This window comes from Uloborus diversus, chromosome 1, assembly GCF_026930045.1.
Source record: "Uloborus diversus isolate 005 chromosome 1, Udiv.v.3.1, whole genome shotgun sequence".
Classification (NCBI taxonomy): Eukaryota; Metazoa; Arthropoda; class Arachnida; order Araneae; family Uloboridae; genus Uloborus; species Uloborus diversus.
Window position 1 is genome coordinate 136,635,546 of NC_072731.1, and position 27,869 is coordinate 136,663,414.

Genomic DNA, 27,869 nt, shown 5'->3' on the forward strand with positions numbered 1-27,869 from the left:
ACTTAAACAACGGAGGAATGGTACATTTAATTTATATTTTTTCAAATTTTAAAGTAGACTGAGTGCGAGAGCTTACCTGTGAGATATAAAAATGAACAATGTTTCATGCAAATAAAACCTTTACGATATAAAGAAGTTTTTTAATAACTTCTCCGGGTAATATTTGTAACATGCTTGAAGCGCTCTTTTGTGTGATGAACTTAGAACGTTTCATTAACATAACCTAAAATTCTTGCATTGGACGAGGAATTTTATACCTTCCAAACCATTGTAAACACAACGTTTGTCTTGAATGTTTCGTAAGATTAAATAAACTGAGAAGTGGCTATAGAATCGAGTTCAATCAGCTCTCAGTATATCAGCTCTCAGCTTGTATAAAAAACTATGCAAATATTTTGCGAAATATACAAAGTTTCAACTACTAATACGTGTTATAACCTTTCATTATGCTCATTCAAGCCACCATTTTTCATGAAAAGACACCAAGAAAGATAAGGTTACACGAGTTCTGAAATGGACTTGAATGTTATTTCAAAGTAGTATTTTTAAAAGTCTCATACTACTCAATATCAATTGATCGTCTGTCAGAGGAAAATGTTTTCTTTGGTTATAATATATTAATAAAAAAAGATGGCGATTGATATGTTTCATCAGAAGATACTTCTTCTGCATAATACGTAGACAGCAGTTCAGAAACGGCATCTGATGATAGTGCATACCTTACAATAACTTAAAAATAATTTTCATTGAAGTGCTGTAAATTGCAAATCATTAGTTTTCGCTACCATGCCTTACGGTAGCATATATGGCCGGTATGGCCTCCGTAACAAGGCAGGGTTTATGTAACTAGCGGCAGCATGTGGCATTCTTGCATAGGGCATAGCATATAGATGAGAGCTGTAGGCTGCCGCTGCCATCGGCATTCTCTGCCTCACAGTCATGTAGGGATGATACCTCGCCCTCACCGCGAGATAAGCTGGATGAGCCGCTGCTGGAATTGGAACAGCTGGCATTAGCCCTATATGTGGTCTCCGGTAAGCTAGGTAAGCCGCCGAGGGTCGCATTTGTTGTGGTGACACTGGAGGTGGTGGTTGCCCATACACGCCAGTGTCATGAAATGTGAGTTGCTGAATGGCTGGACTCGATCCCGCATGGTGATGGTGGTGATGGTCATCGTCATGGTGGTCGTTTTCGTGGTGGTGGTCCCCGAAGCCGCCATGACTGTGGCTGCCTCCGAATCCGCCGTGACCCTCGCCGAAACTTCCATGGTCAAACCCGCCTCCTCCACCGCCGCTACCGCCTCCACTTCCACCAATGCCACCTCCCATTCCCTGAGAGCCGTGGCCGGCATTTATGTGTATGATTCGAGTCGTATGATGGGGAATACTGAAAAATTAAATAAAAATACATTTTAATCACGATTATTATTTATTTACAGAGAGACAAAAACGCGCTTAAAAGCCTCTATTCGAATATTTTGCGACTTTTTCTCTATAAGTTATTTGTATACATAAATTATCAAACTTTAAGACGATCGATGTGCGAATAAATTTATTGTAGCTGGATGTCTTGACTAAGACTAGATTGACTGCTTCTGACAGCATATTTCTCTAACTTTTGAAAAATATTTATAAAATAAAATATAGACTGAAAAGAAAAATAAGGAAAAAATGCTGAAATAAAATAAGCTGTGGTAAAACATATTCTTTCAACATTACTAGACAAGCATTTTATGTTATGTCGACTTTCATACTAAGCACAGTTATTCGTACATATACATCCACCTGATTGTTATGAGATATCTATATAGTAAAACAAATCCGAATAAGTATATTGCTTGGATAGTGCATAGATTAATACAGTGCAATTTGCATGACATTTTGGAGCAAAAGGAAAATCCTAGCAGTGTTATTATTGTTATTATTTAGATAAAAATGATTGAATGTCATCCGTATAGACACTAGTGTAAAATATTTTTAAACTGTGCAATAATATTATGGGGGGTAGGCCACAAAAGGACAAAAAAAAAACATACGTGTCTCTATAAATGTCTCATTGTGACCCATCTAGCAAAATTGTGAAACATTACCTATTGTTAAAAAATCAACATGATTTATTCAAACTATCAAAACTATGGGTTTAATAATGAACAGGCAACATGTCTCTGTTCAATTGAATATCAAACAAAATAAAAAGGGAAAAACCTCTATAAAAATTAGTTGTTTTTCATCTCTACATAGTATAAAATGAAGTGTCCAAAAAGCGTCTGTTTATTTGAACTCGCAAAACTCGAGAACTACCCGGCCGATTTCGCTGAAATTTTCACAATTTGTTCCTTGAAGTCCTGAGAAGGTTTGCAGACCAGTTCGAAAACAATTCGATGAATACAGTTGGATCTCTATTTAACGACTTTCAAGGGACCACAAAAAATCGTCCTTAAGTAGAAAGCGTCCTTAAATAGAATGCTTTTAACACTATAGTAACCTTCTGGGACCGTGAAAAGTCGTCTTTAAATAGAGAAAGTCGTTAAATAGAGCGTCGTTAAACAGAGAGCCTACTGTAGTTCTTTTTTTATTCCAATTTAGGCCCAATTTTCACAAATTCCCGAATATGGTGGTGAAAAATTACTCGCAATTAGTAACATTATATATCTTTGGAAAGGGAAGAATTTTCCGCGTTCTACGCAATTTGTTTCAACGCTCTAACTTAATTGCGGCGGGAGTTATTCACGTTTTTAGCTCGAATTTCTTTAGGCTTAGCTGAAATTTAGGCACTACTTTCTTCATTAAATTTATCAATAAAAAGTGAAGGAATTGTCCTACAGTTTTCTTTTTAACACCATTGAAAAGATCTACCATTTTTACTCCAGATCTAAGTCGACCTTTGGTCGAAAGTTTAACCCTCTATCTCCATTAGAAAAAAGTTACAAGCGAATTAAATGAAGTTCAAAAATCTGTTCTCTATTCAAGTTTTTAACCATTTTATTTTACGTTTCCACGGTAACGCTTTTTGAATTCATTATTTCCATCTTTCTCATTTAAATTCTGAAACTTATTTTATTTTGTGTTTCCATAGTTACGCTTTTTAAATCCATCTTTCTCATTTTATTTTAATTTCCTAAAAGTATTTTAATACCTATCGTCATTGTTTGGAGGGGAAATTTTGCATGATGATTTTTTTTTTCTTTTATTTATGCCTGATTGTTGAATATACGTCACTTGACACAACTTTTGTTTTCAAAATAGACCGGGCAAAGCCGAGCAACGCAGCTAGTTTACTTATAAACTGTTTCTGCACTACATGAGCTCGTAGACATGTGCAATATGGAGGTCTCAGTTGCAATTAACTTCTGTTTCGTACTCCTAAATAGCAGAAATTGTCTGTGGGGAAGATCTATGAGAAATATCACTCTCATTTAAGCACGTCATTTAAGGAATGGGGGAATCTCCCCCCCCCCACTTTGAGTAATTAATGTATTAACGTATAAGTGGATGAAAATTTGGTTGTTTTCCATCAACTTGCAATAAGTATACATCCTTTGACATCCCCCCCTCCCCCCACGCCTGGAAAAATTCGAAACGACGGACCTGGTTGCATTGTATTTTTTGTGGCCAACCTCCCCTGCTTAAAATTATAAATTAAAAATGATTTTACATACAGATTTTGTGTAAGCACATTTTTCTGATAAATTTTGGCTGAAGTCGGTACTCTTTTAGATCAGGATGTATAACGTATTGCAATTTAACGGTAGGTCATAATTTAAATTTCTTTGAACCGAACTTTCAAAAAGAATGGTTTTCCTGAATTGCATAATTTTCTTAAAATTCAATGGGAAGAAACAAACAGATATATTTGCAATTCAATAAACTTTTGAACACACATCATAGCCATATCATAAGCTTAGTTTCAATTTGTTAATAAATATTTACTGAATTTATTCATTTGCATTTGTTTTATATTCGTATCAGCGATATTTTTACTAAAAAATAATCTTACTTTCATGCTTTCAATTATTTCCATCATTTACTGACGTTTTCTAAAACTATTTTTGAAATAATGTATTTTAAAAATAGGTATGTATTTAGGAAAATCATGAAATTATTTCTGCTTACTACACATTCGTTTATTTATAGCACTACGTCAGCTAAAATTGAAACCGAAAGGAATTACCAACTATTTGTTCTGAACTACTTCTCTCAATTATGTAAATTTTATGGACATGTTCAAGTTGAAATTTTCAAATTACCATCATAGTAATGCATTCTGTTTGTGCAACTAAAAAGGCTAATAGAGGAGAGTTCATTTAACTTGCTCAGTGATACGTGAATGAAGCTTTTACTTTTATTTTGCTTCATTTAAAAGACATAATGATATTCTGTTCTTTTGTTTTCACTACTCAGATTCATTCAGGCTATTGATGTTTACTGTTTTTGACTTCAAGTGATGTTGCATGTCATTTGAAAGTTTTTCTGATTTTCTTTCTTTATTCTTAGCTCGGAGCAATTAGTTTTATGTACAGAATTTGGCTTATGATACATTTATGGTACACCATGAATGACACATCAGTACCAAAATTGGTATAATATCTTAATTTTGATTTGCTATTCTTAACATTAGTATAACTTTAGTGATACATTTTACTGTAGTATAGTTATTGGTGTGCTTGAAGCAAAAAAGGGGGTACGTTTGCAGACTGTAGCATAAGGTTTTATGGAATTATAAAGACATTTATGTCGTGGGGGCTGGATTTAAAATAAAAGGATGGGGACGAGCGTTGTTCTTCCGCTTACAACCTCAACTTAACCACTATGTAGCTCATATCCAATTAACATTTGAAAAAAATAAAGGAATAAGCAAGAACTTCTTTCTATATGGGATCAAAAGTCTGTTGAGTTGCGTAGTAGCGCAGCGTTTGCTTCTTGCTTTTTTTTTTTTTTTTTGCTGTTTAAACAACATTACCAGTAGGTGGATTTTTAAGATGCAGTGAATCGTCAACGTACATGTCGTACAATTATGTGGCATGTAAAGGTCCCCCTCCCTCCAGTACTTATTTGGCTTGAGTTCCCTCGGAAAAACTGAATTCCTCGTGCACATTCGTATTGTGAGAGTTCAAGTCCCTCTATCTGTTGTTTAATTAAGCGCAAAATTCTGAAATGGTAGAGACAGTTCGTCGGTAGTGATGCCAAATGAAAGAATGTACACCAGTTGTGGAGTCTGCATTAGACCTGCTAGGCTCCTAGTCATTTGCCACTAGGTCTGCAACTGGCAAGGAGCTAATACGCAGCCCAACTAGAAAAAATATAGGGTTGGTTGGGGTAAAGTGGTAAGTGGGGTAAAGAGGTTTTACATCAAATAAAAGGCTATGAAACAAACGGAGGAACATATTTTTTAAACAATTAGGGATTAAGTTTGCTTATGAAACACTTTAAAATATCCTACGTCTCTCTTAAGTTTTCTGTGAAATTTCGTTTATGAGGATTTTCATCAGATTCACCGTGCATAAAGCTTCCCACACATCTCAAGAACACTTGACTTCCTCATTAACAGCTGAGATGGGTTCATTTTATATAATATTTTAGAATAAGTTAAGTAAGATTATCTAAAATCACTTAACTAACTTTTAAGGCAGATATTATAAAATATTAATTTTACTAAACATGTATTGTTTTTAAGACAAATGGGTCATTCCATGTCTAGTGATCCAAAGTTTTTTTAAGGTATACGACTACGTTGAAAAGGCGATTTTCGACCAAAATTCACTTTTTCTCAAAATAGTTTTATTCGACAGTCCCATTCTTTAAGATTATGAAACATTTTGGTTTTATAATCTACGCTAATTAGAACTCACGTTATAAGCATTTGAATACTAAGCGTCTGCAGTATAACGTGTGTTAAGTCGAATCTTTACTTAGGTTTTTTGAAGAATGCAATTATTTCTCGATACTGGCTACGGAAAACATGATTTTGCAAATTCTATTCAGTATTCAAGCATGAAATTTGGCATGCCTGTCTTGTAAGTACTTGTGAGTGGAATACACCACTCACAAGTACTTACCACACCAAAGTTCAAAATATTTAATCCAAAAATATTTCATCAGTAAATGAAATATTTTTGGATTTATAGCTTTTTTACCGAAAAAAAAGTGACAAATTTGTGAGAAATTTCTGGATAAAGTCACGTAATTTGTCATAAACCTTAAAATTCTTGAAATATTTCTTAACCTGCGGTCTGTTTCATGTGTAATATTTATACATGTGAAAAAATCTAAGCAAATTGTTTATAGCTAGTTAATTTTTATTAATACAGTGTTTCTCCTAACTGGTAATTTTCAGTCATTTTTGCCAAAAAATCACCCATTTAAAAAAAGTTATTGATATTATGGTTTATTTTAAAGCAAAATACATGTTTTAAGATCATTCTGCTTCTAAAAAAACATTAATATTATTTCATAATAGTGCTTTAAAAAAAAAACTGCTCCGAACCTAGTCGGATACCTTAACATTGTTTTTGAATATATCTTTGAAATTTGGTTCATCGATTGTACCCTTCAAGGTTATAAAAAGTCCAAATTTTTAGATTTTAATTTTTTATTTTTGCGACTTTGATTTTTAGCAAAACCCTCTTTTTTTTCATGGATGCTTGAACATAAAATGGACCATAACTCAGCACCAAATATAGATAGATTTAGTAAAAATCATTTGAAAGTACATTAGTTGCTATTTAATGATATGCAACATGACTAATTTTATGAAAAATTATATTTTTAAAAATGTTAATTTAAATTTAAAATTTAAATTTCTCAGAAAACATATAATGAATTTCTTTTAAAAAATTCTCAAATTTTTGTGTATTTTATCTTTATTTGTGCAAAATTTCAAGTTGATCTCAATGGGATAATATTTTTATGAATTTTTGAATAAAATTTGACTTAAAAAATAATATTTTTCAGATTTAATTTAGTTAAATTTGGGGTTTTCTTTCTGGTGATCGTCTAGTGAGTAGTAAGTAAGCATGACTATGCTTGAAATGATCTGACATGAACTTGTAGATTGGTAAACCCTCTCAATGCACCACCACTTCTTTTTTTCCAAAACTGTTTTCAAAATTAAAAAAAAAAAAAAAAATCAGGTACGTGAAAGTAATAAGCACAGCAAAGGCTGCCAAGCATCAATAGTGGCTGAGGCTTATAAATGGGGGGGGGGGATCACAAACACTAAAAGTCGGAAACACTTTTACAAGCAAACTTTTACAACCATGCATATACTCCATATACTCTCAAACATTTGTTAGACATATTATGTATATGATGCATACACATATTGTGCATAATGGATTACTGGGAACATACCCTCAGAAAAATTGATGGGAACATCACTGAATAGAACAATACTCTTTTGCAGCTTTTTTTCGGAAAGTGGGATGGTAGGGTGAGGGGGGGGGCAATCTGGAATGAAGCTTAAGAACATGGAAGGTTATGCTCAAAATAGCCAAGTTAGTTTGATCTATATCTGCTTTTAATGTTTGTTTAGATAGATCTCGTTGCATTACTCTCCTTTACAACCGAAATTAAAAAGAAAACAAGCAAGAAAGAAAGGAAAAAACAGCTACAATCCAGATGAAAGACAGTTATGTGTGGACAGACATATGATATGATACTTTAATATATTTGTAGTTTTGTGTGAAAAGAATGGAAAAACATCAAAACAACATTGGGAAAATACTATTTTGCTATGATCTTGGTGGGACAAACTATTTTTCTACTTCCGAAATAGAAGATTGGTGCTGTGGTAGGGGATGAAATGAATTATAACTTTTTTTATCAGATATTGAATGAATCTACATTTTGTGAAGTTACGATCTAAAAAGAAAGACTTGGTCTGAGAAAAGAAAACCTATGGCGAAAAAATAATTCTCAATTCAATCCCCAGATGAGGCGTTATACTAAGTGTTAATTGTATGTTTGGGTGCGTGGGAGGGAGGAGGGATATACTTTGTCTTGTTTAAAAGATGAAAATATATCACCTTTTAATAAGTTTACTGTTAAATTGTTATCTGTTTAGTTTTGTTTTATTTTATTTTTTACATTTTGGAAATTTAAAAAAAAATAAATAAAATATTAAAAGTGGTGGTGCCGGGGGGGGGGGGGGCACCAACCACGCTACAAATTTATGTCGGCTCATTTCAAGCATAGTCATGCTTACTTACTACTCACTAGACGATCACCAGTAAAAGAACCCCATATCTAACTAAATAGAATCTGAAAAATATCATTATTTCTTAGGTCAAATTTATTCAAAAATTCATAAAAACATGATCCAATTGAGATCCCAACTTGAAATTTTGCACAAATAAAGATAAAATACACAGAAATTTTCGGGAATAAAAAAAAATTCATGTTTTCTGATAAATTTAAATTTTAAATTTAAATATAATTTTTTAAACAAAATTTTTCATAAAATTAGTCATGTTGCATATTATATTAAGCGGCAACTAACGTACTTTAAAATGCTTTTTACCAAATCTTTTTATCTGTGTTTGGTGCTGAGTTATTGTCCGTTTTATGTTCAAGCATCCATGAAAAACAGTTTTTTTTTTCTAAAAATCAAAGTCTCATGAATAAAAAAATAAAAGAGATAAAAATCTAAAAATTTGGACTTTTGATGAGCATGAAGGGTACAATCGATGAGCCAAATTTCGAAGAAATACAAAAATGCGAGTTTAAAAATTTATAAAATTTTGGATACTTGGCATGGAATGACCCAAATGGGATTAAATACAACTGAGTTTAAATGCAATATGGATTGAAATTAGGGAATGACTGTATTCCAATATTGTTTGATAAATTCGTAGCACTTTTTCTGCAACCAGTTTTCAATTTATTCCAGAAAATATTTATAAAAATTAGAGCATTAGATTTAGAAGTATTTCATGTAAATTGAAGAATTCGATAAAGCTAGATCCAAATCAAAAATAATTTTAAAAAATCTTGTACTATTTTAATAAATTAACATGTTTTCAGAACTCTCTTAGAATCAATAGTTTCGTTACACATAAATTAAGTAATTTAGATACTATGAAAATGCTATATTCATATTCCTGGAAAAAATTTGCGAAATTGTAAGTAGTCAAACATTGAAAATTATCACACCTTTCCTGATGACATTGATGAAGTCAAGGATTCAAATGTGGTTCAATTCTTGGTGAGCCAAATTCTGACCATAGTTGTCCATTACAAATTTGCAATTTATTTAAGTATAGTTTAATTCTATAAAAGAACTTGGTACGTTGAGCATTAAAAAATATATATATATATGGTTCTTTATGAAGGTTTTACATATTTTTTTTTTTTATAACTATGAACTCTTTACCTCGCCCCAGGTCAGAAATGCGTGTGAAAAGAAAATATCTTAAAACTAGTTTGGCAATACGATCTAGATATCCACCATGGCACCATAGGAATAGCCTTACTACTTCTCTTGAGTCATATAACACAAAGAAATCCTCAGGCTTCCTGCTAAAAGGTAGGATGTTGTAAAGAAAAGTACCCACCCCCCTCCACCCCCCAAATGAGGTACGAATTTGATTTGATATAATTTTTCTACTATACATTAAATGTGTTCTCTACGACGCGATCATGTCTACGTAACTTCTTCTCAAAGTGACCACATATACTTTGACCAAAGAAGTATCATTTCGGATTGCAAACCTTTATTTCTAATTCGGAGATTTGAGTCATCAACACCCTGAGTTATTGTTAATATGATAGAGGAAGAATGCAAACCTTTTTTTATGCTTTTAATAGCCTTTTTAACATGTATAAGAACTTACTGCCCTTTTTAGGTCACTGAATTTGAATATTGGAGACAAAAGAAGTCGAACATTGAATTACTTTTTAATATCATCTCAGTATTCAATTAATTTAGATCTCTGAAAAGTAACAGCAGTGATTCGTATCCTGGCAGACCAGGAGATGATTATGAGGGGAACTTTATTGTGCCAGTGAACCATTTTTTTAATGTTTTTATTTCTTTAATTGTATTTCAGAGGTTTTTTTTTTTTAAAGAATGTATTTTTATTGCAAAATAGCTTTTTAAATAGGCCATTTTTTGTTTTCGAAAACAAGAAATATTGCAGATCAGAGAGCATTATTTCGCAGTTACATTTATTCTTCCACATTTTTTCATGGTTCATTGCACGATCGTTTAGTTGCACAGATGATATCGGACAATGATATGCACGCTTTTATTATAAGCATATCAGTTCAATTCGGTTCTTTCAGCGTCATTTTGCTCGATTTACTCCAGGATATCTGTTAAGGAAACAGGAAATACCTAAGCAAGATGAATCATTCGAGCAACAAAATTCAACAAATTGCAATAATCAACTCTGGATCCTGATATTATATTGAAATCGCGAAATTCGGAGCAATATTATAGAGAGCTATGAAAGAAAATTATCATTAAAACCTGCAATGAATTGCAATATGGGCACGAATTTTCCGTGTAAGTTTCATCTATACCGACTCAGAAATGAAGTCAGAAAGAAAGTATAATGCTGTGTTATCATTCAGGGTAATTTTGATTCTTAGTTTGAAATATGAGTGGGGCAAAGTATTGTTGTATCACTGGTTAAAATTAACGAAAAACTTCTAAACCATGGAATATTCAATAAAAAAAATCAAATAATTACAAAAACAGGCTGAAGTAAGTAATTTACCTGATTTGAGTTACTTCATCACAAAGAGCTACTCAGAACTTAGTGAATCTGGCCGATTCAGTTTGTTTGAAGCAAACCCGTCTTTTAGTTTGGGATCAAGGTATTCTTCACTTTCTTGTATGCACTGATGTCAAGTTTTTGAACTGTTCAAAATTGTGAAAAAAGTTGTTCGAATCAAAAGGCGACTAGGACTGAAAAGTTATCAGAAGGGAACAAACAAATCGACAGACCAAGATTTAGACCAAAAGAGTTAGTTTCAAAAAGATTTTTTTTAGTTACATTAATCCTTTTTCAGGTTTTTTTTTCGTTTGTACAGGCACGTTAACTAATTTTTTTTTTAAATAGACTAAAAAAATACTATCAAACGCTTATGAATCCATGTTCTATTCATCATGATTTCTCTCTTGATAAGTGTTCCAAAAATGCAATTTCCTGGAGTCAAATTTAGTTATATATGTAGTTTACAATGCGCTCTGTATTGGCTTCTCAGGATTGAGAAGTTGCGATTACTTGAGGCATTTCGTATCAAAATATACAAAAAAAACTATTTTCTAAAAGCGCTTTTTGTTTTCTCATAGTTTGATCTTTCTTCTTAGCTATACTATCACGCCACAAAGCGATTTAGAAGGAATCCCTCTCAATCAGGTCGGAAACCGCTGCCAAAAAAAACCGTTTTACTTCAAAACCAGCTCAATACAGATTTTTACCACATCGCCGCTGTAAAAACGTCCGAGTATCATCAAGAACATTATTATATTAAACTTCTCAATCTACTCAGTTGTTAAATATGGTTGTGCAGGCTAGTACTTGGCGTAAAAGTGAGAAGAAATAGGAATTTATTCGTAATTTGGAAAGAAAATTAAAAACAAGCGCATGTGTGCATCACATGACTTCTTTTTGCACCAATTTAATGTTATTTCTCCATTATTGGCAATTTTAATGTAATTCAGTTGTTAACTCTCTAAATATCACCAACAGTGGCCAAATTGAAACTAAATTTATAAAAAAATAATGCCAAATTTGTCGCCAAGTTGCAACTGAACTTGACGACCAAAAGACTGGCGATAAATCGCCAAATGTCACATAAATTATAACACCACTTGAGTTTGAAGCAAAATCAACAATTATTTTCCCCCAAAAAGGCAAAAGACCCCTTTAAAAACATACAAATGCAACCAAAAGGGGAGGTGCACAGCTACACCCCACTAGGAGTCTACGTACCAAAAATCAACTTTCTAGGACATACCGTTCTTGAGTTATGCGAGATACTTACATACGCAAATATGTACATACAGAGGTCACGCAAAAACCCCTTGTAACTAATTCGGGGATCGTCCAAATGGAGATTTCGGGGGTCTATACGTTTTTAGGCATATATCCACATGTAGTAGGGTTGAAAAAAAAATTCAACATTCATTCGGGGGCGAGCAAAATGGAAATTAAGGCCTACTTTTGGGTCAAAATTTTTTTGCGAATACAATACTTCCTTTACTATGTATAAAAGGAAGTAATAAGAGAGTTTTAAAGCCGATTTATTTCAAATCCAGAGTGAACCAAATTATTTTTGCCGGTAGTTAATTAAACAATAGGCTGCTAATTGCAAAAGAAAGCAAAAATGAAGTCGTAAACCGAATACTTTTCAAACAAAAAGAAATGTTTTGGAATAAATCGTGAAACGTTTTTTGTCTCCCCAGTACTTTTTTTAACAGATTGAGCTGATACTAATGCTAAATGCTTCACGTAATGGTAAATGTGAAATACTTACGGAATGGGTATAATCTTTTCTGTGATATGGTGATGCTTCGTTTGGGAGCCCATTGGCAGTGGCACTGGCACCGGGTAATACTCGTGTCCTCCTCCATGGTGCTCGCCTCCTTCTTGCTTCTGGAGGACTTTAGCCACAATACCGGCTGTCAGCAATTCGATCAACCTGTTGTTGTTGCCACCTTTGTGGTTGTGACGTCCCGCTTCACAAAGTGTTATGATTAGCAGTGCTGTTACAAGGACCGCAACGAACCTCATCTTCACTCGAACTGAAAGAAGCCCAAAAAAAGAGAAAAAAAAAGTTTTAAGTTATACATCTCATATCTATGCTAAAATATTTAAATCCTCAAATCGAAGAATTAACATCAAACGCATTTTTTGCAAGTGAAATGAAAAGTAATTTGTGTTTCGCTCAAAATTTTCCTGTAAATAGCAATGTCATGAATATGAAATAATTTAAATGATCGAAACCAAAAGGAGAACTTATTCAATTGCCGTGCTAAGCACAAAAGTCGTATTGCAACCGAAATTAAAATGAGAAACTCGACCGTGGGAAGGTAACCGGCAGTATCTGCCGAAATGTGTTTTCGAGATATTTGATGAAATGTGTTTCGGATTCAATACTAACAATAGGGAAAATGTTGGAATTACTTTTTTTCAGCGGAAACAAAATAAGCAAGCTTGTACAACAAAGCTAATGTACGTAAAATGACAAAAATGCAAATAAATAAATAAATAAATAATGCTGAGTTACTGCCCTTTACCAGCTCACGGAAGAACTGGTCTTTGAAGTTCTTACCTCCCTTTATTTGATTCAGATTTTTTTTTTTTTTTTCATTTTCAGATTTCTTTAAAAAATGTTTTCCATTCACAAATGACTATAAAACATTGTAAAATATGTTATAAAGAACCATCTCGTGACAGTAATTCAATTTTGATAAAAAGTACAAATACGACATTTGTGCTCAGCACGGCTGCGTAGTGGGCTAACATAACATTTTTATTCAAATGAAACAGTTTCGTCTATTTAATGTTTCACATATTTATTTCATGTAGGTATTCATATATTATGCAATTGAAGCTAGACCCGAGAGACTTCTAAGTCAATCGAATGCACAAAGATTGATAGACATACATTTACTAGGCAATTGTGAGAACAAAGTCGGAGTGCACAGTCATGTCATCATTTCGCTCGTCAAGGTATGTTTTCTTGAATGTAGTTTTAAAATGGAAAGAATTGGAAATTGTTGGAATCTCTGTCTTACTGTTAATATGCTTTTAGCAAATCCTGAGTTTCTCTCGGATGGTGGATCTCAAATAGCGAGTCAAAATTGTACCTTGAATTTCTCAACATCAGTCAAAATTGGGGAGGGACCCACAGTCTTTACATATATATATATATATACCCATACTAGAGTAGAAAATGTGACTTTAAATCAATATCTCTAGGAGGAGGCAGCCCAAAAAGTCCCAGCACTGGGCCACTGATTCAAAGTAATTGCATTTACAGCATGATTGAAATTAAATGCACCAAACTTTCGATCTAACTAAATATAATTCACCAAGCTTAACTAAAATACAAACATATTTATTTATAATAGAAAGCAGTTAAAATTTCTGTGTATGATAACTAATACCGAATGTAAGAACATATAAAAACAGCTCTTTGAATTCTCGCGTTAAATACTTGTTGTCTTTAAAACTTTGCTTCAAAGCATGAATTTGAAATACATGTTTTGTATAGGCATTTAGAGATAGCAAAGGTTCACTTCTACACTGAATGTGGGTGAAACAAAATAGGGAAAAACAACGGAGAAATGAAAATGCGAAAAAATGCTGAAGTAAAATTATAGAAAAGAGAATCATTGGCATTTAAAAATTGCAACTGAAAGTTTTGCCCAAAAGTTGGCAGAAGCTACGAAAATGTAACGATCAAGAGGTTTACGTAATCTCTTTATCTTCTTCTTACATAGTGTGTGTGTGTTTGTGGCGCGCATCCTGGGAAAACGGTAAGGCCTAGAAAGATGAAATTTGGTACACGGGTACAGTTTTTGCTGAATATGTGCACCTCGGGCTTCGAGTTTTGATATTTTACTTAGAAAAAAAGTTATTTAATGTTTTATGTAATTTTTTGCACTTTTTAGTACTTCTTTCCTCACAAACCCCGAACCAATCGCACCACACAAATATTTTTTGTTCTATGGTGTAGGAAATTCAATTTTAAATATGATGAATGAAAAAATTTTTAAGATAGAGCAATTTTTGTATTTTTTATAAATTTTTGAAAAAACCTTGATTTTGCATTTTTTTCTGGGTTTTGTTTTTTTCGAAACCCATCCTGCAAAAAGTATTGAACCCTCAATTCTAAAATTTTAGTTGATAATAGTAAAAACATTTCCCCCCCCCCCTCAGAAGAAAAAGTTTTTAAAAATACGCAATAGTTTTTTTTTTACAATTTTTTTAATGCAGAACGCAACGCGAGCTCTTCGCTTGCCGGCTGAGTTCCAAACTTACCGCATCACGTGATCCAACTGAAATCATTTGCCTTCTCTTCACCTTTTTTATCTTTTTTGCAAGGGCTACTTTTTGCGTACTAGGGGGAATATAGAGCCTTTTTTTTTGCGGGCAATTTTAATTAAATAAATAAAGCCCGCGGTTTTTGGCACGATCTTTGTTTCCGTTACGGATTGGCGGTTAGGTTAGGTAGATACAAAGATAGATAGAGATTGAGGGGACAAAAAATGTTTTTTTCGAATTAACTTATATAAATAAAAATATATTGTTAATTACTGGTCAGAGGTAGATATGCATAGATCGTATAGATAGACAAATATAGAGGTCGATATAGTAGATGGGCAGCAAGAAAGAGACATGCCCGTCATTTAAGGAACTTCAACGGGGTGTCAGTGCCCCCCCCCCCACACACACACACCATGACTTTGAAAAAACAATGCTTTCACATAAAAGTGGAGGTGCTTTTTGTTATTTTTCGACAAATTTTGCATGAAGAATACACCGTTTGTGTGTCCCCTCCTCCTCCTTTAAAAATATTCCAAACGACGGAACTGGAGATAGATCTAGAAGTTATTTTATTCAAACTACTAATGATATAGATATATACAGATTGATTGATACCGCGACGAAATTTATTTAAGCAGCCGCCGAAGGCGGCAACATTGGCGTAAAAAGGCGAATGATAATATTGATATATAGAGAAAAACATTATTAATACCGTCGCTAAATTGTCTAAGCAGCCGCCGAAGGCAGCAACCCTGGCGCAAAAAGGCGGACCAGCTGGTCGCAGTAGGCGGCTAGTAGTAAATAAAAGTAAGGTTTCTAAGTAATTCTGGAAGGAAGTCTGTGGCGGACGTGCTTCCAGGAGACCCCATAGCACATACAGCCTTGAAATATTGTAAAAAAGTACTTCGAGCACCGGGGGTGTACACCTGGGTTTTTATTTTTTTAAATTCAAATTAGTTTTTTTGTAATTAATATTTTCAGCTCAAATTTCGCGTAAATTGACAATTAAATGGGTGAAAAATTACTTGCACATATTGATATCATATATCGTTAGAAAGGGTAGAATTTTCCGCGTTCTACGCAATTTGTTTCAATGATCTAACTTAAATACGACGGGAGTTATTTGCGTTTTTAGCTCGAACTTTTTTACGCTTAGCTAAAATTTAAGCACTACTTTCTTTATTAAATCTACCATTAAAAAGCGAAGGAATTGCCCCACAGTTCTCTTCTCTTCTATCTCCAAAGGGAAAAAAATTACAAGCTGTTAAAATTCAAGTTAGAATAATATATTAATTATTGATGTTTTATTTGGCGTTGCCATAGTTACGTCTTTTCGATTCGCATGTTTCTTCTTTGTTATTGACAAACTTTAAGCGTTTCGGTTTTAACGAAAAATCTTAGGCTCAACTCAGTCCAAACCCCGAAATAAAGAGCAATTACTAGAGACCTAGCAATTACTAGAGACTAATAGCATATTACTAGAGACCACGAATATGAAAGCAACTTTTCAAACGTACAAAACTGCAGTTTTGCAATGCTCAGGGGCCCCTTAGCGCTTTACGGCTCTGCAAGTTGGTACAAGTTATTTTGAAATCCGGGGAAGAGGTGCTTTTTGATCCAAACTTTCTTTCTAATTGACGATTTAAATCTTTGCGAATCAAATAAGTTTGCGAAGCAATCTTCGGGGGCTGGTGAGCGTCAGCGAGCAGGGAGCAGAGCCCCCTAGTTTCTTAAAAAATAAAAACGAAATAAACTTGACAGAAATACAAAAACATTAGTAATCAGGAAATGGAATATACTTTATAAACATGAAATCTCTGGCAAAAATTAAATTCTAAAGAGGAAAAACGTTATAGAAAGTGTTGTATATTTTCCAATAAAAGCATATTTAATTTATTTTTTTTGAATTCCTATTTTAGCACATTTTTTAATTAATTGATATAGATCCTTTGATTGCTCTATGTAAGGAAGCACATACTGAAAACACAGTTAATAATTTCAACAAAAGAAAAATGCTTTTGACTTCGAGCCAAAGTTTTAAAAAATTAATGTTGGGAAAGAAAGCTAAAATAAGAACCATTTAGTGTTTTGTGAAACTAGCTGATTAATTATTTAAGGAAAACTGAGTTTGCGCTATTTTCACGAAGTTCCACTTCGAAGCACAAAAGAAGAAATGTCCCTTTTCCTTGAAGCAAACGTAATCAACTTTCACCGTAAAAGTTTATTTTTTAATTTAATTCCTTAAAAGCCTTCAAAAAAAAGGCAACAATGACGGATAGAAGGTAACTTGATAGTCTGTTGAAGAATTAAAATCTAATGTGAACAATATGATGTGAAATATTTTAATCTTATTAGAAAACTAGAAAACAAATTTCTAAATCCGCCACCAAAAAAAATTTGCTGTATGTTTACAGATTTTACTGTATTTTAAATAACAATTTATGAAAAGTGTGTTAGAGTAATTCGCAACTCCAGAGCTCGAATACGCTACCTTGTGGTGATTAACAATACTAAAGAAAAAGGTAAAACATTCCGTTTTTGTAGAAAATTACAGACTTCAGAGAGTTTGGTGTAATGTAATTTCAGAGGAATAGAAAAGAAAGTTTCCCATAAACACGATGAAATATTACTGTCATTCATTAAGCTTCAAAGCAAGTTATAAGTTACGGCATCTGTTTGTTTTACCTTTTTCATCCACCATTAGACTCGCTGACGCGCCCCCTGTAGTTTATTGGAGTTGCGAATGATCTTTGACGAAAACGTTCTAATCCCTAGTGTATTATTTATTTCTTTATATTAAAGCATTTATTTTTCCGAACTTGTTTAAAAAAGCAATTTTTCTTTAAAGTGCGTTGGCGTTTCATAAATTTATTTTATATAAAAATAAGTGACAACATGTATTGAACGAAATATTTTCGGGAGCAACTAAGTATTCTTAACGTTTTAGTCCAAGTTTTCTTTAAGATAAATGAAATTTAAAAAGAAAAAAAAAAAAAGAACCCACTTTTATTTCTTCTTACAATACGTTTTTGCCTCATGCAGATCGGTTCGGACGAATTGCTCCGATATAAATAAACAACATTGAATCGGTAGTGACGTCATTCGGGCGATTCCCAGATTTGAACTGGATTGGGTTTTGGTTAGTTCCTGCATGTGATAACCGTGAAAAGTTTTCTAAAAGTTTTCGTGCTTGGCAACAGTTTGTGCTATTTTGCATAAGCGATTAAAATTTCGACTGTTGGTTGTTCTACCATGTGTTTTCAAGGATATGTAATGCTGCAGGTTTGAGAGTTCTCTCTCTCTCTCTCTCAATGTTTTTGTGTGTGTGTAGTCAGACATGTTAGTGTTGTCCAGTTCAAAGCAAAATGGCGTAGTTGTCTTGAAGATTAAATTTCGAAAAGATGCATTTTTTAAAAGTAAATTCGAAATACGTAGTTTTCCGTTTTGATGAGATATTGTTTGTTGTTAGAATAACGATATATTTTTAGTGTTCCTGTTGAATTGGATTCAGTGTAAGTCAAATACATTGTCTAAGCTTTAGCTCATCCAATATGCTAAAATAAAAGGATATTTTATTTCTTCGGACTTCGTTCGTTAAGTGCTTTATTTCATCTGCTACTCGGCTGAATCTTTCAGAGGTATGAAATGCTTCCTTCCAGGGGCGGATCTAGAGGGGGGCCATGGGGGCCATGGCCCCTCCCAAAGCCTTGTGATTGTAGGAATTTTTTTAAGGAAAAAAAAAGAAAAAAATATTATGAGAAGATAGCAAAATTTAACACATGTATTTTACTGAAAAAAAAGTATAGGCCTTAATTGGGAGATATCCCTATCCTCAAAACAAAACTTTTATTTCCGAAATTTTTCTCCATCTTTTACATAATTTCTTGATTCCAACTACAGACACTTGGACGATCTCTAAATGCTGTTGTTCTCAGCGTATACCTATTGTTTACAAGACCAAAGAGAGCCTAAATTTTCGTTTTTATGGCTTTAATTTCGAAACTAGGGGGAGAACCCCCTTTTCCCATGCCCTTTCACAAATGCCTTGAAATGTAGCAAAAAAATTGCATTTTAAGTCTTTTATTTGGAAAAAATGTCAACGGAAACTAGCTTATCCAACCCTTATCACTTAACTTGCTAAAAAGCAACTTAAATGAATTTTTTTGGGACTTCAATTACAAACGAGTTTTGATAAGACCCCCTCCCTCCCTAGTTTATATCGTGATGAAAGTTTTAAAAGGAGATTTTTTTTTTGAAGGAGCTCATGAATCTTCCATCCCTTTCTAAAATATGTAAAAATATAGTTAAAAATCGAATTTTAGAGCCTCAAAGGCAAAATATTTCCAGGAAGGAAGGATTCTAAGCACCTTCACACTTCCTTAAATGTAAGCAAACATTACCTAAAGGTGCATTTTTAGGGTGAACAGCTGAAGAGCTAGAAGAGCACTCCTCCTCTTCTAATTTCACAATGTATAATGACCGAATATTTTGTTTTCTAAGCTTTATTTTCAAAAAGTATTTTGGGGCCAGCGCCCGAAACCTGACCTTTCTCCGTACATCATCAAAAATAGACAAAATGCGTTTTTAGTTTCCTAATTTTCAAAAATTACTCCGAAATTTAAATTTTGAAACATTTTCGAGGGAGATTCCTAAATCCACCCCCTCACCTAATGTCTCAATGCCCGGAAAATTGAGATTTTAAAACTTCATTTTAATAACATTTCTGGGGAGTTATGAGGGCCCAATTTCCCAATAAGCAGATTAGGCAGCTGCCGAGGGCGGCAAGCTTTTCAGGGGCTGCAAATTTGCTAGTATAATACACATTTTTTGAATTAAATTGTTATTCTTAAAAGTAAAATATTAGCATTCTTTCATTTCCCACAGAGACAATTTTTTCTTGTAATTTAATAATGATTACTTTCACACATCTTATGAAAGTCAAATGTTTTTCAATACTGCATTTGCCTAATCGTCAGCAAAATTTGCCGAATAAAAATTTTTTGGGGAGATCGCTGTGATCATTTCATCGGGGCGCCTCAGAATGTGAAACGCCATCATTTCTTCATAAGTTGGACCGTTTGAATCTGGGAAACACTTTTTTACGGTTTTTTTTTTTTTTTTTTTGAGTCAAGAATATTTTGCTTCTTTTCGGGGGAAGGGGGTGGCAGATTTCAAATTTGCCTAGGGTCGGCATAGAGCTAAATTCGGCCCTGGGGAGTTTATTCAAAAATTTCGGATGGCCCCTCCCAAAACAATCGGCTGGATCCACCACTGCTTCCTTCAGGCCTACAAATATCACTTTCAAGAAATGCTTTCAGTTAATAAACTCTCAAAACAAAATGCGAAACGGAATGAAATATTTATTAATTGAATCTTTGAAGTGTGGTAAAACTCTTCCCTCATTAAAAAAAAAAAAAGCTTATTCTACATAGTAACTGCTCAACAATCCAAAATGAAATAAATATAATTATTTCGAAATGAAAATGAAACATTATTGCTTATAACTTTTATCTCGTGCTTAATAGTAACTATAGTTGGGGTAAGGGCAACTTGACAGCATTCCAAACGCCACCAAGAACCTGATAACACCATACGAGCGCTACCAAGTTAGGTTTGCCTAATCTATAGAGATATAATAAAATGTTTCAGTCGCTGAAAGCAAAATGTGTTGTATAAAGATAATCTTAATTTTATTTGCTCGTAAAAACTAATAAATATGGCGCATAAATTATAAAAATTAAAATAAATGAGGTTCAAGGCATTTTTAATGAACAAAATATCACGTGCTAAAAATAGAGTTCAAAAGGTATACATTTATTTTTCAAAAGGCAAATAGTTATTTTGCAAAACACACTAGCAATTTATTTTCAGCATTTAGTTACAGTATATTATAAGCATTATAGGGAGTTAGAAAAGTTATCTACTTTTTCGAGACTCCAAAGACATAAAACAAACGCACTATGCTAATGGAAAGTAAGTTTTTTTTAACAAATAGTAATCTCGGCAATTTAAAGTAAATTATGTCTTAGTATTTAATCAACACATTCAGTTATCTCCTAAATAAATGCAAGCGTCTCGCCGTTTGCTGGAAACTGGAATACTCTTAAGCAATAACCGTTCATTAGCTTTATTCTCATAATCCTCAAATAATTCCACAAACCGTCTGTAATCCTCTGCTTTATGGGAACAAAAGCAGCTTTCTTCGGTCGAGTCGACGCAAGAGAGATTTGCAGAGGCGAGAGATGAAATGCGCCTGTAATTCGGTCTCTCCAGTGGACGTCCTCCGCTTCCGGAGAAGCGACAAGCGAGGCGCAGCTAATAACGTCCCCCACGCTCCATTTGCGGAACGTCCTTCCACCCATTAGCCCCATATCTTCGACAACGGAATCAAGGTTAGTGAGGATAAAGAGAAAACGGTGTCCTTCCAGGGTGAGTGTCTCCCTCAGTGGTCATCAGCTGAGGAGGCATGCATGACGAATTAGTTTGGAAGGCATTCGATTATGTCGGATAAACAAGCGAGTTTGCTTCGGAGTTTTCGATCATGTTCTCTCTGTCTTTTCGCTTTTTTATTTTTCGTTTCATAGTTCATCTCTTTTTCGTTTCTTTCAACGTTTTAAATCTTTTAGGGTAACCACAAAATAATGTAATTTTTTTCAAACCAATAAATTTTGAACGAATTTTGGTCTTGGATCAGTTATGTAATTGCCCGCGTCATCAACTACTTTTTGCTATTTCGTGTGAAAAATCTCAAAGACACACAGACGGGTATTTGGGCTCAAAATTTGGCCATAAATCAAAATTGTCAAGTATAATTATTATTATGCTCATTTTTCACTTCAAAATTATTGCTAACAAACAGGTTTTAGCTATAAGTATACTGCAAACTCCTGATCATCCGCGGGAAGGATTTTCCGCGAGTCAATCGACTATCAGGAATATGCACTTTCGCAGCAAAAATCAAATACCAATGGCAGTTTTTTAAACCGAATGGGTATCTATCCTAACCTTTTGTACTCTACAGCCATGTTTTCTACAGCTGATCTACCACAATGTAAAAAAGCTCGACAACTATTGATATCTGCTCGCCTTTCATCACTGTTTAGACAAATGCCATATTAAGGATAAAGATGTTCATTTATTTACAGCCTATGTAGATGCAATAAATTTAAATCTAAATGACCCAGTGATCTATCGTACATTCCTTAAGATAGCAAAGTAAAATCTTCGAGAGGTAAAATTAGATTTCATGAATTTAAGTTTAGATTTTGTAGTTATGCACTGGGATACAAAGCTACATCCAGATGTAACTGGAAAAAGAAGGCCGACAGGATTACCATGATAGCTTCAGGTCCTAATATTGAACAGATACTCGGAATTCCTTAGCTATTTCTTCAGTTGTATATGATATCTTAGATGATAGCTCTTTATTGCTAACTGTTCTAGCCGTAGTGTTTGATACAACGATTTGCAATACCAACCGTATAAATTGTGTATGCAATTTTTTAGAGCAAAAACTGAACGATGATATTGTGAACATTTGGATTGCCATCATCACGCACTTGAAATCGTACTCCAGAGTGTGTCTTTAAAGAAGTTCTGGATCAGATATTCAATTATTTAAGCGCTTCAAAATTTTGTGGAAAGATCTCCATCATTTAGAACTTATAACATTTCAATCAAGTACACATACCACTTAAATTCTAAAAGACGAAGTTGATGACATATTATTGTTCGTAAAAAGCGGCATTGAGAAAGATTACAGAGAATTCTCATCACTTGTAATAATATTTCCTGGTGAATTTCCTCCTACAGGGATATGTTTTCCCCAACCTGGAGCTTATCCCTGAGCCACATGGGTGGCAAAAGGAATTTTTGTTTGAAAGTTTTTGTATTTAGGAAACAATTTAAATTGACCTTACATGAATAGAAAGCCCTTCCATGCTGTTTTACAATTAAATGCTGTATAAAGATATGTTTTTTCGCAGCAACCCAATCGAGGCTCCTTTGAATAATATAATGCGTCTGAAAAACTAGCAGCGTACAAAATGACGACAAACATGCAGCAGAAGCAGTGATTGGAAAATTCTTAAATCACTAATGGTATTTAGGGGATAAACTAGTAGCTTTGTCCGTATTAGATGAATTAATTAACTTTGAAGATAGGAAGAGACTAGTTCAAAAAATGCTTGTGATAAGGAACACATGTCTGATGACTGTTTAACAAATTTCAGATAACAGTAGATGATTTGGAATACTTTCTTAGTAAAGATCTTACTCTTAATAGAATCAATTACGAGTCAATAAAACTGCTTGATAAGTTACAAATACTAAAAGATTTTTTCTTATTCGATCCTGATTCACGGCAAAATGAAGGAAGCTATTTAAAGGGAAGAGAGATCGTTAAAATACTGAAACCTGTGAATGATACAGCTGAAAGAGAAGCACAATTAATCGAAGAATTTCACAACTAATTAACCAATATGAGTCACAAAGCAATCTATTTTACAAACCGTCCAAAACTATCGGGAAAAAAATACACACTATCTAGATACATTGAGAAAAGCGTACGATTAAGGAAAGTTTCTAAAGCATTATTTCATTCTTATTCAACGTAAAATCTTTAGATGATATAAAGTAATTAATAAGATTAATTTTAGTGCTACATCACTGTAAAAATATTTTGTTAACCCAGGAGAAACGATGTACGGGGTCTGAAGTAAAAACTCGAAGATTTGTGGGAAAATTATCAAAAATGTTAAAGTTCAACGGCTTAGGGGCACGTGTTATTATTGACCGATCGAGTTCAAATTTTGCACACGTTACTTTTTATTGTTGTGTCACAAAACTAGGGGGCGTCACTTGTTGAATTCCGAAAAAAAAAGTTCCCGTATAAATAAGGACCAACCATATATATATATATATATATATATATATATATATATATATATATATATATATATATAATGTGTGTGTGTACTTTTCATCGCAAACTTATTTAAAGAGGGGAAACAAAGCACCGAAAAATGAACTTGGAGAAATTCTTATCAGCAAATCAAACAAACTAGAGTTTGAACAGAAAACTTGCCATTATAGATCACAATGCTCTGAATACCTTCAACGGCGCGTGAGAACTTAAGGTTTTAAGATACAAACTTCAGATAAACACGGAGCCAAAACGCATAAATCTTGTCAAGAGCAGGAAAGTAATTAGCAAAACAAAATATTTACATGAAAAACATGTACTTCAATTGTATGGGTTCACTGACTAGTGGAGTTAATTCAAAAGCATGAATTAAGACTTTCACTCTTTTTTAGCATTACTAAAAGATAAAGGGTCAAGTTAAGAAGAAAAGGTTCTAGTTATTTCATTTTATGTAGTTTATTGATATACTTTAGTTGACAAAATATTAATTACTCTTCTGTAAGCGAGTGTTATTGGATTTTTATCAATCGACAATAACCAATTTAAATAGAATAAAAAATCCATTTAAAAGACAATGTAATATGAAGAAAATTCTCAAAACAATTTAAAAAACGTTACTATTTTTCTTTATATATTTTCAATAAAACAAACTCGATTACATTCACATATTTACTATGTTTTATTTTTAATTTAAATTATTAAATAACAAAGCAAAAGTGTTTTTTTTCTTTAAAACAATGTATACATTTCATTTTATATTTGAAAAACTTTTCATCCAACTTTTAAATTAAAAAATCCTACCGTTTGGGGGTTACGGGTGAGTTCGAATCCTACATAAATCCGATAGACGGATTTCTTAAACTATTTTTATCGAAAATAGCTAATAACCTAGAATTCGCATGAAGCGGATTTTTTAGTTTGACTATTTTCAGAGTGATTCTTGAGCAATTTAAGCAGTTTTAACTTTAGAGGCTGTCTCGGAGAAAATCAAATATTTTTCTATAGTAAAGTCAATAATTCTTAAATTCAATTTTAACACTTTTAACACTAAAAATTGAAGAAATTTGCAGAAATGTTGAATCTGTATTTCAATCTTCATTTTTCAAGGAATAAAAGAAAAAAATATTTAAAAAAAAAAACTTATTTATTTTCTGTAAACACGAGATCAACGAAAGGTACAAACATTTTGATTGAATCGAAATGAAGAGGTATCAAAGCACTTTATCTCTTATAGTATGGAAAGAGCCGCATATTATGTTTTTAACCAAAAGATCATTGAAATTATTTTTTTATATTTTTTCACTTTTCATTATTATCATTAAGTCTGGTAACAATTTTTTTCTTGTAAAACAAAACTGTTTGTTCTGTTACATTCTATATTTTGTTTAAAATTAAAAATATGGTGCAACACTCTTTACATTATTTGTTTTACATGTTCAGTTGTGAAGTCATATGACACAGGGAATAATTTTCACGGAGTTTAATTGACACTGAAAACAGCTTCATATTGAAATTTTACTGATAAAAATAGTACTCGTTGCAGACTAAAACACTTAGCAATTCCAAAGAGCTAATTTAATACAGTTAACATAACAGGTAATGTAATATTTATTTATTTATTTTGCTTGTAAAAGTTTTATTTTGATACTAAGTGTGCTTACCATTAAAAAGGAATGTTTGAAATAATTCAAAACAAGATATATATATATATATATATATATATATATATATATATATATATATATATATATATAGAGAGAGAGAGAGAGAGAGAGAGAGAGATAACAAGGAAAAACGAGTTTTACAACTTCGATGTCAGCAGTCGGAAAATGTCCTCGTGGAGTCATGGACGAACTTCTTGTTAGCATATTTTTTTTTCTTTTCCTAGTCAGGTTGTAAAATATGAGGTATGATATATTTTAAAGTAATGCTGGTATAAGAAACAGCAGGCTTATTTATAATTTCTGCACTAATTTCCTCTTTACCTGCACTAAAATTACCTTCACCTTAATCACGGGCAAACGTAAATATTTTACGCGTTATTATGTTGATGAAGAACAGAAATAATGCTTAGAAATTTAAAGCACTATCTCTTAACATCTTTACTACAAAACAGTCGGAAACAACGAATATAATTCATGCAGGTAATTTGGAACAATTACTGGGAATACATTTGGAAACAGTAGGAAAGAACGGAGGCACATGAGAGCACATGGTATGTTTTGCTAGAATAATGAAAAGCAAAATATCTTGAAAAATTCTCAAGTAATGGCAATGAACAGTTAAAGATATTTTTTTTTAATCCATAAAATAAAGAACTTTTTATTTAGAAAAAAAATCCAGGACACCAAAGAAAAGACTAGTCTACCATGCGGACACTTTGGATAATTTTAGTCCCCTTTCCTGAGGTCGAAAATGAAAAAAAAAAAAATCATAAGTTTCAGAGAAGGTATATTCCCAAATACACCTCCTTGGATGCGCCACTGCTAGCATGTACGAAAAAAGTCTTACATTTTCTTAAAAAGAAATAAATGAAAATACAATGTAACAAATTATTTTCAACGAAAATAGTGACAGATGCGTCTGGAGCAAGTTTTTTTATAAAGTTCATTCATAGTTTACATTTGTTCATTGTACGTTTGCTAATTCGTTATAACATAAATAAAAGCAAATTGTTTCACAAAATTGTATGAATTTAATATTTACACAAAATGATATAAAGTTTTTTTTTTTTTGGTTGGGTGGCAGGTGGGGGACTTCCGTGCCACGGTACGCCACTGATTTATAATGGCAATCAACAAATGATAGGAATAAATAATTAAAAAACAAAAAAAGACAGGGGAGAGAAATATGTATATATGCACACATACATATGTATGCACATTTTTGTATGTGTCTGTGTGTATGTCTGTATGTTTTCCAAGAAAAAGAGAGAGAGAAGTAAATAATAAAAATATCTTACTTGAGAAAAGCTCTTTTTCTGTAAACGCTGCTCCTGGTGGAATATTCTACATAGGTATCACATTGGCATACGATATAACTCCTTCAACTCAACTGGAATCCATTTTTCTCAGTATGAAAGCAAGAGATAACCTCTCCACTCCACTCGGTCGTTCCAATCGGGAGAAATCGTCTGCGGTGTGTGGAGTGGCGCGCTCACACTGATCCATGAACCGCATCGGAAGCTCGCTTTATGGCAACGAGCGAAACGACCGGAATACCTGAATGTTCTCAAGTAGCGGATTAAGCGGGGTGCATTGGGCAGGGTGATTAATAAATTAGCTGCAGACGACGACGCTTGTTGGGAATGCAAATTGATTGATACTATTGGTTTGTTAAGGTTATTTACAGCCTCACAATAGGTGATGTTTAGGCTATTTTTAGGGTGTTTTAGTGAAAAAATATGTCTAGTGTGAATTGTTTAGTCAGTGAGCAATTATCTGTCAAACCGGAGAGTGCCGCTTATTTATCTAAATTCGTAGTTCATGTCATTTACTGGTTGTCATTAAATATATTCTGTACATCCAGCAGCTTTCCGCGCTGGAAAATAAAAGTCAACAGATTATTAAATGCGACGTGAAGCATTCTTCAGTTTCTTGTTGATTTCGCACATGAGTGCGTTTCTTTGGATGAACAAATGAGGCAGTGAGATGCAAAGGGATGTAAGTGGCAAAATTTAAAATTTGGACATAACCAATACACATGGTAGGTGAACCTCTCCTCTGTCTTGGGGCAAGAGGTACTAGAAGCCCTGGTAGTTGCTGCTGTACAGCATGATTTTGGAAAAAAAATCAATGAAAGCCTACCTAAGACGTTATCTTTAAACGCGTTTTGCTCAAAACTTGAAAATGTCCACTTACATCCCTTTGCTTCTCACTGCCTCAAATGTTTTGAACAGCCAGTTGAGTGATCAAAACTTAGTTCAGAAGAGAGAGTCGTAACATT

The 27,869-nt window shown here is 33.2% G+C and overlaps 1 protein-coding gene across 1 annotated transcript; it reads right to left on the reverse strand.

Moving 5' to 3' along the window:
* Positions 1–783: 783 nt before the first annotated feature.
* On the reverse strand, positions 784–26,899 carry LOC129221460 (uncharacterized). Its single transcript, XM_054855944.1, has 3 exons — positions 26,887–26,899; positions 12,483–12,750; positions 784–1,386 (listed from the first exon to the last, which is right to left on the reverse strand). Exons 2-3 carry the CDS (start codon positions 12,737–12,739, stop codon positions 792–794), a joined length of 852 nt encoding a protein of 283 aa, XP_054711919.1. The 5' UTR covers positions 12,740–12,750; positions 26,887–26,899; the 3' UTR covers positions 784–791.
* Positions 26,900–27,869: the final 970 nt, after the last annotated feature.